The sequence below is a fragment of the Hoplias malabaricus genome, chromosome 4, assembly GCF_029633855.1.
Source record: "Hoplias malabaricus isolate fHopMal1 chromosome 4, fHopMal1.hap1, whole genome shotgun sequence".
Taxonomy (NCBI): Eukaryota; Metazoa; Chordata; class Actinopteri; order Characiformes; family Erythrinidae; genus Hoplias; species Hoplias malabaricus.
In genome coordinates this window covers 60,341,387-60,354,040 of record NC_089803.1, presented here as the reverse complement: position 1 = coordinate 60,354,040, position 12,654 = coordinate 60,341,387, and the positions used below count along the sequence as shown (strand labels likewise).

The 12,654-nt window shown below is 36.0% G+C and overlaps 1 protein-coding gene across 1 annotated transcript in view; it reads right to left on the bottom strand.

The window, feature by feature from the left end:
• LOC136695062 (mucin-2-like) overlaps positions 1-12,654 on the bottom strand; it is a 38,446-nt gene that overhangs the window by 18,160 nt on the left and 7,632 nt on the right. Inside the window, exons 2-17 of the mRNA XM_066668874.1 lie at positions 9,526-9,558; positions 8,800-9,083; positions 8,044-8,173; positions 7,335-7,395; positions 6,750-6,838; positions 5,980-6,169; positions 5,766-5,885; positions 4,981-5,101; positions 4,404-4,539; positions 4,233-4,310; positions 4,080-4,149; positions 2,854-2,985; positions 2,603-2,749; positions 2,077-2,171; positions 1,839-1,971; positions 1,193-1,436 (exon numbers count right to left, since the gene is read on the bottom strand). Coding sequence (XP_066524971.1) covers positions 1,193-1,436; positions 1,839-1,971; positions 2,077-2,171; positions 2,603-2,749; positions 2,854-2,985; positions 4,080-4,149; positions 4,233-4,310; positions 4,404-4,539; positions 4,981-5,101; positions 5,766-5,885; positions 5,980-6,169; positions 6,750-6,838; positions 7,335-7,395; positions 8,044-8,173; positions 8,800-9,083; positions 9,526-9,558 — 2,063 coding nt within the window. The remainder of the gene's footprint in view (positions 1-1,192; positions 1,437-1,838; positions 1,972-2,076; positions 2,172-2,602; positions 2,750-2,853; positions 2,986-4,079; positions 4,150-4,232; positions 4,311-4,403; positions 4,540-4,980; positions 5,102-5,765; positions 5,886-5,979; positions 6,170-6,749; positions 6,839-7,334; positions 7,396-8,043; positions 8,174-8,799; positions 9,084-9,525; positions 9,559-12,654) is intronic.

Sequence of the window (12,654 nt, the reverse complement as noted above, 5' to 3'; positions counted from 1 at the left end):
ATATATGATCAGGCTTGAAAGGACAAATAAGTTCTAATTTAAATTACACCGTGAGGTTTACATTGTATAAGCAGTTTCCTACTAACACTCCTCAAACATGCAGCACAGTGGTGTGAGATAAAGATAAACGTTTACCACAAACAGGAGAACAGCTTAGAATCCCATTTTCACACATGCTGAAACACAAACATCCGCCATCATTTACACATGTTTTGTTAATAAATCAACTTGGTATGTTTAGAGAACTTGTAAGTTTACTGTATATATACACACTGTCTAAGCAAAGTCTAACACATTTTTCTGCTTAAATCACTAAAACAAACATTTCCTCCTTTGAAACTAATTTCTTCAGAACTTCAGGGCTGGGCTGTGTAGACCTTGTGGCTTAATGTTTGTAGACAGTTCTTTCATTTAAAAAAATAAACAAACATATTATTGTCTTTTCATAGCAGTACTCACACACACTAGGGACAGGGAGCACAAAAACCTAAAGTGGCAGACATCCATTCCTGTGCCGAGGGAGCACATAAGCTGTTGAATGTTAACCGAGTATAGCGTGCTGTTACTCCCCCTGCCCTGAGCCCCAGGGTTCAAGCCAGTAGAGCAGACTGAACCAGTGACCTTCTGGTCCCAAGTTTAATTTTCTAAGCATTAGGCCACAGCAGCCCCTCCCTCCATTTCTTTTTACATATAGGTAGTTTTTAGAAGGTAGAATTTGTAACAGGTTTGCTGTAAAAAAAAAAAAACGCTTTTTCTTTTTCTCATCTGGGATGGCTTTAGACTAGATTTCAAAACGTTGAGAATATTTGATGGAATTTAGCCTCAAGAAAGTTTGTGATGTCAACTACTGATGTTGCCTGATAAACCTTCAGTATCCCAAAATCCAGTTCATCTCAACCCTAAGCTCCATCACTGTAGAGAACACAGAGGACACAATACTTGCCCTTGGTTACAGTGAATATGTTTTCAAATATGCAGCTGCTTCAGAGCATCCCTTTAAATGTCATACCATGGAGATTATACAATGTGTTCATGTGCAGTTGAATGTCAGTTTCCATAATGGGTGCACCTTCAACCTTTGGACATATAGGGCTGGTTTCCCAGGCAATGATTAAGCCTAATCCTGGACAGAAACCACTCCATATCTAACATATTTAACATTTTAATGTCAATGTCTGTATGTTAATTATACCATGTTCTGCCATCTATATTGGCAGATCCTGGGTATATGATTTCTCCATTGTAGTGGCACATGCAGAGGGCACTTGGGGTACATTCATCTGGGCTGTTGAGATGGTTTCCTGCTGAACAGCCGCACCCCTCCACCGGATCCACATCCACTTCGCAGGTGGGGTCTAAACCCGATAACGAGCGGCATGTCGTATTACAGGCTTGCATGCTGTAACTGAACTTTAGATTGCCATCGCATATGACACCTGAAATACAGAAGAATTACTGCTAATTGAATCCACACCTGTATCTGTAACTGATAGCGTATATTAAGAGCTTGCTGTTAACGGATAAAGTCCCGCCCTCCAGCAACAAGAACCAATCAGATTGCTGGTTGTGTAAAGCAGCAAGTCAACTGCAACTAGTAATTAGGGACTTTATTCACATACTTTATTCACAATACATTTTTCCCAAACCTGTTTTAAAATGAGCTTATGTTATGATCAAAAGATTCTACAGGTTTCTGTATTTCATTAATCGCTCAATAGTGAACTCCAATGTGAATGAAATAAGATTTAAAAGTTACAGTTAAAAAAGATCCACGCTAACCCACTCAATGGCAAATTCCAAAGTCCTAGACTAAGCACACAGAGAGGTATTATACTCACTGCAAGGTGTTTGTGATCTCCAGTCCCCAACATCAATCCCTTGAGCAGCACAGGCTTTAACATAGTTACTGAGAGCAACGCAGAGACAGCTCTGTACATCAGACGTGCACTTACAGGTCCTCTTAACACAGGCCTATAGACGGTCCAAGAATGATATTAAATTCAGCTTTTACATATACTGTACATATATTTTTAATCAACATTTCAACTGTAAATTAAGCACAATATTTGCACTCACATCATAAAAGCTGCTAACAGGCACATAGTCATGGCACTGGGCAAACACACTGCTGGTATTTCTCAACACACTGCACTGGTCTTCGGCATATATTTCTACAGAGAAATAAAAAAGAGCCCAAACAATTAGTGAAGGACCTGTAGGGCAAGTGATATTTTCCAAAACAATAAATAAAAATAAATCTCTACAAGATCTGTCAGAATCTGGACTAAAATGTGTTCATACATTTTTGTGTAAAGATAGGTTTGAACAATTTGATGATCTTGTTGCTGTCTGGAAAAAAAACATGCATCCCTTTTTTGTTGTTGTTGTTTGTTTTTTGTTTGTTAACATTTTAAGAGCATTAAATACAATTTGTCTTCCATTAAGAATTAGTTTTTAATGGATCTAAGAATTAGTTTTTAAAGTATCTAATTAATACTGTGGTGAACTGCTGCTTTTATAACTAATAACCTTAAATAATACAGCCAGCATTTAACATTAGTATGAATAAATCACTATGATAAAATAGTAGCAGTAAACACACCATTGTCATTGTTGATGCACATAGGAAGATCAGGAGGGATGCAGTCTCTTGTCCAGGACTGGACAAAAGGCAGAACTGCATTCTCTACTATTCCACTGCTAGTGGTGAAGTCATCTTGTGTGTTGCTGTTGTAGGTTCCACAAAGGCCTGTAACGATGTGGAACAGGTTTGTTCACTTATTCACATGCACAGAAAATATGACAATTGACTGATTTATCCAACTAATGAGGAATTTATGAAGCTATAAATACCTAATGTCTGTTCATTTGGTGGCAAATATAAATATATTTGAATTTCTGGAGAAACTTGGACTTTAATCTTCATGCCAAATGTTGTTTGGACTTGAACAAACATAGAAGACTGCCAAAAGACTGTAGTGTTTTCTGAAACACAAGCAGATCACAAACAAAGCTTGAGGACAGACTTATGTTCAGCTCATATACAAATCCCATTACCAGAAAAGTTCAAACATGTATTCTCTATTTATTAATAATTATTAATAATTAAATTTATTAATTATGCACAAAAGGGTAAGAGAGATCTGGACTGCAGGTAGGTCAGTCAAGCACAGCCACTCTGTTAAAATCCATGTAGACCAAGGCCTGGGATTGTCCTGCTAAAACAGATACTGAGTTCCCAGGAAAAGATGTTGCCTTGATTTAAGTCACATTTCTGTATTCATTGACAGATTGTGTTAAGTGACAATGATTTGTAAAGTCGCTGTGTCCATCACGGTACCATTTTCTCAAAAAATATCTACTGAGGGCTCAATGTTCACACATAGTTAGCAGCAATGTCTGCGCTTGGCCATCACTCACTAACATTTCCACTGACTCCCTCAATATTTTCTTAATGTTATGAACTGTCTTTCTACTAACTGAGAATTCTCTCATGAAGTTTGAATAAAGCTGAGACATTTGCAAAAACTTGTGCAAAGACTGAGACATTGATGAATACTCTTTATAATTTTTATATTGACATGCTTATAGTGTAATGCCTCAACACGATGTGACATAACTTTTCTATAAACTATTAACTCTTATTTTGCCCCTGCCTCAACACAATCATATTCAGCGAAAATCTTTTTTCCACAGATATTTTTATCGTATTTTACGAAATGTCCCAACTTTTACCAGGTTATTCTTTTACCAACTCAAACTAGCAATATTATTAGATGCACTTATTTTCAATGTAAGGGTGGGAGTGAGGTGGGAGTTTATAACATTCTGAGTAATTATAACTATGCTATAAAAACACTTCAGGAATTAATTCTGAGGACAGAATTGTAAACATTGTGTTTTTAACTGTCATCTTTTAACCCTACCCCTGATGCCACTGGCTGTATATTTCTCAACCCACTGACACTGAAGTATGGAAACATCTCTCTGATTTCTTTTCTGATAAAATGACCAAGGTACAAGATAAGCTGAGAAATAAGAAATAGTTTATCATACACATCACTCTGTAGAGAACCTACCAGTCTGAGAAAGATCGGTGATTTCTTCCTGTCCTAGTTTTACACTGCCTGAGGAAAAGGTGTATCTCTCCTAAAATCAGAATAAACATTGTCATTGCACTGTCGTTGCCCAGAAAGAAATCAACAATAGTCAATAGAAGAAAAAAAACACACCTGATAAACGCTGAGTTGCACTTCTTCTATAGAGGCATCTGTGTCAGAAAACTTGACAGCCATATTCCAGTTGAGCCCCTGTATCATGGTTTGGTAAAATGAGTTTATCTTATAAGTATTAGTATAGTATTTATATTTATTTTGACTTCTATACTGATAAATTTCACTCACCATTGCAGCCACATAGGTACATCTCCCAGGCACAGAATATTGTTTACCATCAAAAGTTGTGACAAATTGCCCTTCGATGTTACACGTAATAGGACATACATTATCAGAGCACACCCATTTGCCTTGGACACATGCGCTAAAACAAAGACAGATGACTGATCACAAAAACATATACCTTATAAAACCATCATATTGCAGTTAACTCCTGCACAGACTAGGATTAAGACAAATGTTAACACCGATTTACTCACTACATTTGGAAACTGGCACTATGTAGCAATATAGTCTAGTTTACCACAAATTTGTCAATTTGTTGAATTTAATACGTTGAGCCATTAACTTCTTTTCTGTGCCTTTTCTGCTAGAAAGCTGTAGAACTAGGCAACAATAGCTTAGCATTGGTTCACTGATTTGGACTTTATTTTTTAATTAGTATTTTAAAAAACATAGTAAATTAAAGAGAAAACAGGAATAAATACTCTTCAAACAGTCACAGGTATATTTTAAACATTGTCAGATTGCTCATAGTAAATGCATCATATATAATTCACATATAATAGCATTTTTATTTCCTCACCATGACTGACACTTTGAGTTGTGCATTGCTCCTGAGGGATATGTTTTTCCCCCATAGACACATGGACAGTCATTAATGCTAACACACTGGTAGCCTTCAGCTCGATCATTCAGCACCATACCTGCAAGAGAATAGATTCAGTTCCCTTTCATTTGTATAGAAATTGAATCAAACTTAAATTCATGCTTTATGGTTTTTGAACTCTGCCTTAAACCCATGAACATATATATACACACACAGGTTGTTACAGACACTGAAACAAAGACCCGGAGCAGGGTGCCTGTGCCCTCAGTGGCTAGAGAGCATGTTAGATGCCTTACTTAAGGGCACCTCAGCCATGGATTGAGGGACGATACATTGTTCCTCCACTCTCCTTGCCTTTGACTACATTCTGGTCCCAAGGCCAAAGAGGTATTTAATATTGTGCAGTTACAAAGACATCTGGGTCCTAGGACCAAATGAGTGAAATTGAACAAGAAGAAGAAACACAAAAAGGAACCAAGATTTAAAGTTCAGGGAGAAAGTGGAGTATTACAGTATTCTAAGTGTCGGCCCTATGATCTGTAAAATAAACGTTTGATCCTTAATGTATAATTGAACTTGCTCACTGTAGGTAGAAAGGCTCTGAATTCAATTTTTATATATCTAGGACTAGCATTTATCCTTTCTGCTTGCATATATCATGTCACAGGTACAGCTTGTGGGTGGAAATGGAAAAGACTAAAGACTGGAAGTAAAGTCCAAACACACCACCTCTAGCAATATTACATGGAAAGATATCCAACCTGATGTGGGCAAGCAAGTGCTGGTTAAGTCATCTGAGGGTGGCTGAGGATTTGTGCAGGTGGGAGGAAAGGGGCTCCCTTGTTCATAAAATGTCATATTTCTGGGACAGGTAGGAGGCTCTGTAAAAAAGTGTGAATATTCCGTATTAATTGCAACATTTTTAAATCCAGGATAAACATCAAAATGTGCTATGTGCTAAATATGTAAACTCACTACATGAGGTTTTTTGTCTCCACAATGGCCAAAGTCGAGATTGATTCCCACAAAACAGAGCAACCTCTTCAAAAAAAGCACACTTTACATCCACTTGTATGTTTTTAAACATATTACGTGAGCAGAGCTCAGAGAACGTCCCGAAATTACCCCAGGGGCACCCAATGGCATATGACATGACTTCACAGATCTGAAAAACAGTCATATATTTTGTACATAATATGAAAATATAAAACTGTATATATTCTGAAATGCAAAATTCAGGTTATGGCACCCTTTATATTACATTTTTAGATGTGAAGTAACTTATGGAACTGACTGGTATCTCATTTAATCTCATACATACTCACTCACTCAGATTCATACTCGTTCACATTTAGGGATTACTCCAAAAGTAGGTGCAATTGAATTGTAGATCAGTGAAAATTAATGCCCTTCTTTTTTTTTTTTATTAACTCAGCAAATAAATTGTAAATTTAAACATTTAATGATTCATAACAACCTCTTGTTGATATCGACAAAATCCTTTGCTCTACTAAAATATTAGATTTGGGCTTTACACATTGAAGAATCTGTCATAAATTAGCCTTGTTCTGTTCCCCTACTCACCACAAAATATAAGAAACAAAATTTCAAACTAGAAAATAGCAGAATTTTTATTCCCAGGTTTTTCAAGCTTTTTTAAGTTTTCCATTAGGACAAGTGCTTGTTAAACCCCTCTTGCCTCTTTGTTCTTCTGAATCTCGATTACTTGTTTGCTTTTAATATACCTCTGTTTTTAGAGGGATCTTTAGGGGATCTTCCGTTACACACGTTTCATCAGAGATGACATTGGTTGGTATAAACTGTCCGAAAGAGTCTGTAATAATAATATTAATAATATTGTTATTAAAGAGAAGAATAAAAAGAATGAGAAGAACACAGAACAAACATGAAATGACATAATGAGGATCACTGAACTCCATGAGTGGCTTTGTATATTCTCATGCAAAAAAAAAAAAGTTAAACACATAATATTAATTAGAATAATACAATACAAAATTCTGGGAAGGTTTGCTTCTGATTATTCAAAAGTTTGTTTGCGAACAAATTCATCATGCTCATGTTTTGGTTCTGACCAAACTCAGACTAGCTTAAGACAAAGGAAACTTATACAATCCTTGAACACAGTGGAAAAATGTTAACTTTTCTGTCTGAAAACCAAAAGCAAAATCACTCTAAATTCACTTGTGTTTCTTTAATTCTTGTGAATTCCTTGCTGACTAAGTCATTGCTGTGCTGGATGTTTTTGGATGGGAAGTTATGCTGCAATTTTTTTTTTTTTCAAAAGATAAAAAAGATGTCTTAAAACTGACTGGGGTCTTTCACGGCACACATCCCAGTCATTTCATCCACCAATCCATGATCCAGCTTCACCTACAGAAATGAGACATAAAGTACTTCAGTATATTTACAGTAACAGCCACATATGTATTCTCTAGGAAAATCTTTATATCTTTATAATGTAGACCACTTTTTTCGTGCAAAAAGTGATGTCCAGTTTTGAAGCATGTATTCCTACACAGAACTGTAAATTCAGTTTAATTTACTTCAGAACATTTATTACTGTGCCAAAGTCAATGTCATAATAGTTATTTTAAATCCAACAAATGTAAGTAAAAGCCATCCATCTTTTAAGTGAGAAACAAACTTATATGAATAACTCTAAGAGAAAAGACAGAGAAAAGGAAATAAACCCAAATGAAAAATTATTTTTTTTAAATCAAATATTGAACAGCTTGTATTTCAGAACAAAAAATGGCCAAACTAGATTTTAGCTTTAACAAAGCAATTTTTACTGGCAATGAAATGAAGGAATATCTTTGCACAGTGCTGTATATTAATAATGACGTATTGTTTAATTATTAAGTAATATTAAGTTTTAATGGACATTGTATTTGGAATAATGTTGGCTTTGTTATAACTGTGCCATGTTTCAATGTTTTTTACTGATTATTTGCTTCTAACTCTAAAGAGAACAAAGCAAACTAGCTATACTCTCTGAAGTGTGTATTATCAACTCACCCACACTGAACTGACACCCTCGGAGTTATTGCGCCAGGTGACAGAAAATGGGAGAACCTTGCTTCTAAGTCTGATGTAGATCCCATAATGATACACAAGCTGATATGTGTGGTCAAAGGGAAGAGTGATACTGAAAAAAGATAATAGAAATCATCCATTTGAAAATGATTATTTTTAATAACGCACATAGCAGGATTCCAAGGCTTTCTGGTTTCACATTTTAATGATGAGTCATTTCAGAACAATGGCCAAAAACTGAAGGCCATTATCAGAGGTGGGCAAACTGCGTTTACAAGTGCTTCTGTTTTTCTTCTACTTATGTTTATGTGTGAGTAAACTATTCGTTTTTTAAACAAATGCTCAATGCCAAATGTTGGTTAGAAGCGTATTAAACACTACTAGAATTTGTGGAGTTTTCTCTGCCTCCAGTGCATTTGGGATGAGTTGGAATAGCATTGGTGACATGGAATTGATCATCAAACATCATGACATGATCTTTCTAATGTTAATGTGACTGAATACAATCAAATCCTCAAAGAGATGCTCCAACATGTAAATTCCTTCCAGAATAGAATCTATTTTTTGCAGCAAAATGAAAACTACTTTTTAATATACTGGATTTCAAGAATATACTTTTTCAGCCATGATTTGGTTTTTCACGAATGTAGTTTTACTTGAGCCTGATTACACTCTACCTACCTATTTCTAACAATGAAATGAAAGTGATGCAGTGAAAGCCCCGAAAGTGACATATACCTGTTTCCTTCCACAGTAACTTTGCCATCCTGAATTATGGTGGTGACTTTATTGAGCAGGATCTCTACTCGGTTTATGAGGCCAGATGACCCTCGCTGGACAGTAACATCGCAGTTCATCCCAGACATTGTGAAGCGGGTCATTACAACTGGACACGTGGACTTCACATAGAACATGGTTTTACTGAACGGCTGAAAAACTCCACTGCTGAAAGTCTTACACACATCTGAAGAGAAGAGATTTGAAGGAGAACATGAGCAAATTAAGAGTTCCGTTCCAAAATCCTGTAAAGCAGTTTTGATAGTGTTTGATATTTTGAAAGCTGACATAATGAAATGTTCATATTTATTTCTCTGCTAAAAAATAAAATGTTGTATTCATCAAAGTACAAAACTGATATTGCAGCTGTCTGAACAAAATTCAGTTCTGCCCAAAAGTGCAGCTTTACAGGAGAAATAAAACCATTGTTAACTCTCAGTGGAAGTTAATGGAACAATTTTTTACATCAAATTTTAGGTCAGATCTCCTGGTCCATTTATTGTCAAAAATTACACACACATGAAAATAACAGCTGCATACTGAAAAGTGGCAATTGTGGAAAAATATTTAAATGACAAATATGGAGATAAAAGGTTTTGTGCCAACAGCATACATTTCTTGTATTTTTAAAGCCCACTCTTGAAATTGTATAGACATAATGCCTGGAATTCATTGTGAACTACTTACATGATTCTGCTCTTGAGAAAAGGCAAAACTGACCTGTAAGACAAAATTAATATCAATTCATTAATAACATCACACCTAACATATTTTACTGTTACACTTGTAGAGAAGGCGTTATAAAGGATTGTAGCGATGCTAGAAATGCAAAAAGAAGCTCCATTGAAGCCAAAAGAAAATGTAGGGGACCATTTTGTTAATTTGTTTGTAAATGTGATGTGAGTGTGAAGAACCTTTAAAGGTAAAGAGAACAAAACCTTCACGCAATGCATAGTGTTTTTTTACTGATTGAAGAAACTTGATGTGGAGTTTCTATCCGTGTTTCTTCACCCTCACAGGTATCCACTGGGAAATAAAATGTGTCTAAAATGACACCATGCATAAACCTGGGAATTTTTTTCTAGGAGTTTTTTGGGAAAGTTTTTGTTTTGACTTTCTTTAAAGAAAAAACAAACAAACAAAAAACACTTTAAGTAAATGGTTCTTTGGCAAACCATTTTTAAGTGTTTCTTCACCAGTTTAAACCACCCTCCTATATTCTTTCCACAATCACGCATCTGAAAAAACAAGGTTCTTTATAGAACTGTTCCAAAATGTTCTTTTGATTTCACAAAAGTTTAAAAGGTTCTTTACATATGCATGAGTCCTGATCAAAAAATGAAGTTCAAAAGTGCTTCATCTAAGAATGCTTGCTGGACTCTATTTTTAAAGTATACAGTTCAAGCTTAAAAAGCAGTTGCAAATACCTTGTATGAAAATGTATAAATATAAATGTGATGGTCTTACCTGTGATGAGAACTAAAGCTCCTAAAACAGCCCTTTGCAGAGCCATGTTCAGAGCTACCACATACACACACACACACTGCTGCTGCTTTGGTGACTGTCTCCATCTCTCCGTCTTTTATTAGCAGACCCGGTCCCCCTGCTTTGAATAAAATGAGGAAATGAACTCAGGATTAAGCATTCAACTTAGTTCAGTAAACATCCCAGAAGGAGTCCAGTAACACTTTAGGTTTTCATCAGAGGTAACATTATACAAGAACATAGAAATTTAGGGGGTTGTTTTTTGGTTTTTACAGGTATTGGAGTTCATTCCCTCACCTATTGTTCTTACATTTTAAGTGACCTTGGCATGCAAGACTGAAAAGAAGTGGAGTTCTAACAGGAACACAGGTGCTCATGACATGTTAGAAAATAATCCTGATATAACCAAATAATAAAAATAGACCTATTCCTAGATCTATTCATAGCTGAGGAGGAATTCCTTTTAAAATCTGTTTTTAACGTTGTGTTTTTTTTAATAATATAAGGAAATAAAAAGGCCAATTAACAACAACAGTAATAATCGTTAATAAATAATAAGTAATAATTTTTAAAAAGCATTTTTAAAAGCATTGTCTTTGAAACACAATAAGGGAAAAACACAATTCATCCTATGAAACGATGCTAAAAAAAGATCATTTCATTCATTATTTTTTTTAAACACACTTCTCTGTCATTACGTATATACGATTCAGACAAAGAGTTAAGCCATGTGAAATTGTGGACGTTCTTACCTCTCAGATTTCTTTGAGTGGGAGCAAATAGAACCAAGAATCATTATTCATTCATTCATTGTCTGTAAGCGCTTATCCAGTTCAGGGTCACCGTTCCTACCCGGAATCAGTGGCAGGAACACACCCTGGAGGGGGCATACACACTCACACATATGGACACTTTTGAATCACCAATCCACCTAGCAATGTGTGCTTTTGGACTGTGGGAGGAAACCCACACTGACACAGAGAGAACACACCAAACTCCTCACAGTCACCCAGAAGAGGACTTGAACCCACAACCCCCAGGTCCCTGGAGTTGTGACTGTGACACTACCTGCTGTGCCACTGTGCATCCAGCATGAATATGGCCAAGTTGTTTTATCCAAAACCATGCAAGCAAGCATAGATTTGCCAAACCACAAATGACTGCATAACATTAGGCTGCCTCTTATCTCTGCAGCACTGTGGCTAGAACTAGTCCTTTCAACAGTACATCAGTCAATCAGTCAGTAAGCGAAAATGCCTCTTCTAGATTTGCCCACTAGGCAAAACTGTTTTAGGCCAAAAAATAAAATAATGGGCTGATTAACAAGCAATTTGGATATGCAGAGACTCCATGGAATACCCTTCATTGGTGGATTCACTGCCACACAACTCTAGAGTCTCAGGGTCCTGAGTGCAATACTGACCTCAGGTAACTCTCTATAAAGAGTTAGGTGTGTTCTCCCAATGTCTACATGGGTTTCAACTAGGTTCTCTGGTTTCTTCCCACAGTCCCAAAAACACATTATCCACAGGTGTGTGTGTGTGTGTGTGAGAGGGAGAGAGACTGAGTATGTGTGATGCCCTGTGATGGACAAATGCTCTGTCCAGAGTGTGTTCGTGCCTTGTGTCCCATGATTGGAGGCTCCATACCCAACATAACTCTGATCGGGGTAAAGTGGTTTCAGGAGATAAATTAATTTAAAAAATGTGTGAATGAGTCAATTAACTTTTCAGAAGGGAGCATAAAAGGTCCCAAATACCTACTCTAGGTTTCTCTTCAGTTTTTCACATTATACCACTCTGGTTGGCTTTTACATTGTTTGAATTATTCAGTAATTTAGTAAAACCTGGAAATCTGGTCCTTTTCTTAAGTGTCCCATAGACACAAATTTTCTCACTCTTTATTATTTTATCCAGCCTCTGCATGCGTGTGTCCATGAGTCGGCTTAGAAATTACAAACTTAAAAATGCTTCCAAAATTTTTAATTGTTTTTAAAGTTTAGTATGGTAAGCAATGCTTTAAAGTTTTTATTTTAAATGTTCCTCTGGTGGTTTTAAGGGTTCCCCTGTAGTTAAAATATTAACTCCATTTCCAAAACAAGAGGTGATAAATATCCGTGTACGTCAGTAGCAGCAAGCTCATGTTTCTTTAAGGAAACAGGAGGTTAATATTACATGTATGTTTACTCAAGTGAGAGAACATTAGATTAGACCAATACATGAGAACATGAAAGAAACAAACAAATAATACAAATATTATAATATTTAAAATATTATAATAATAATAAACATTAATGCTTGAGTTTCACATGCACACACACACACACACCCA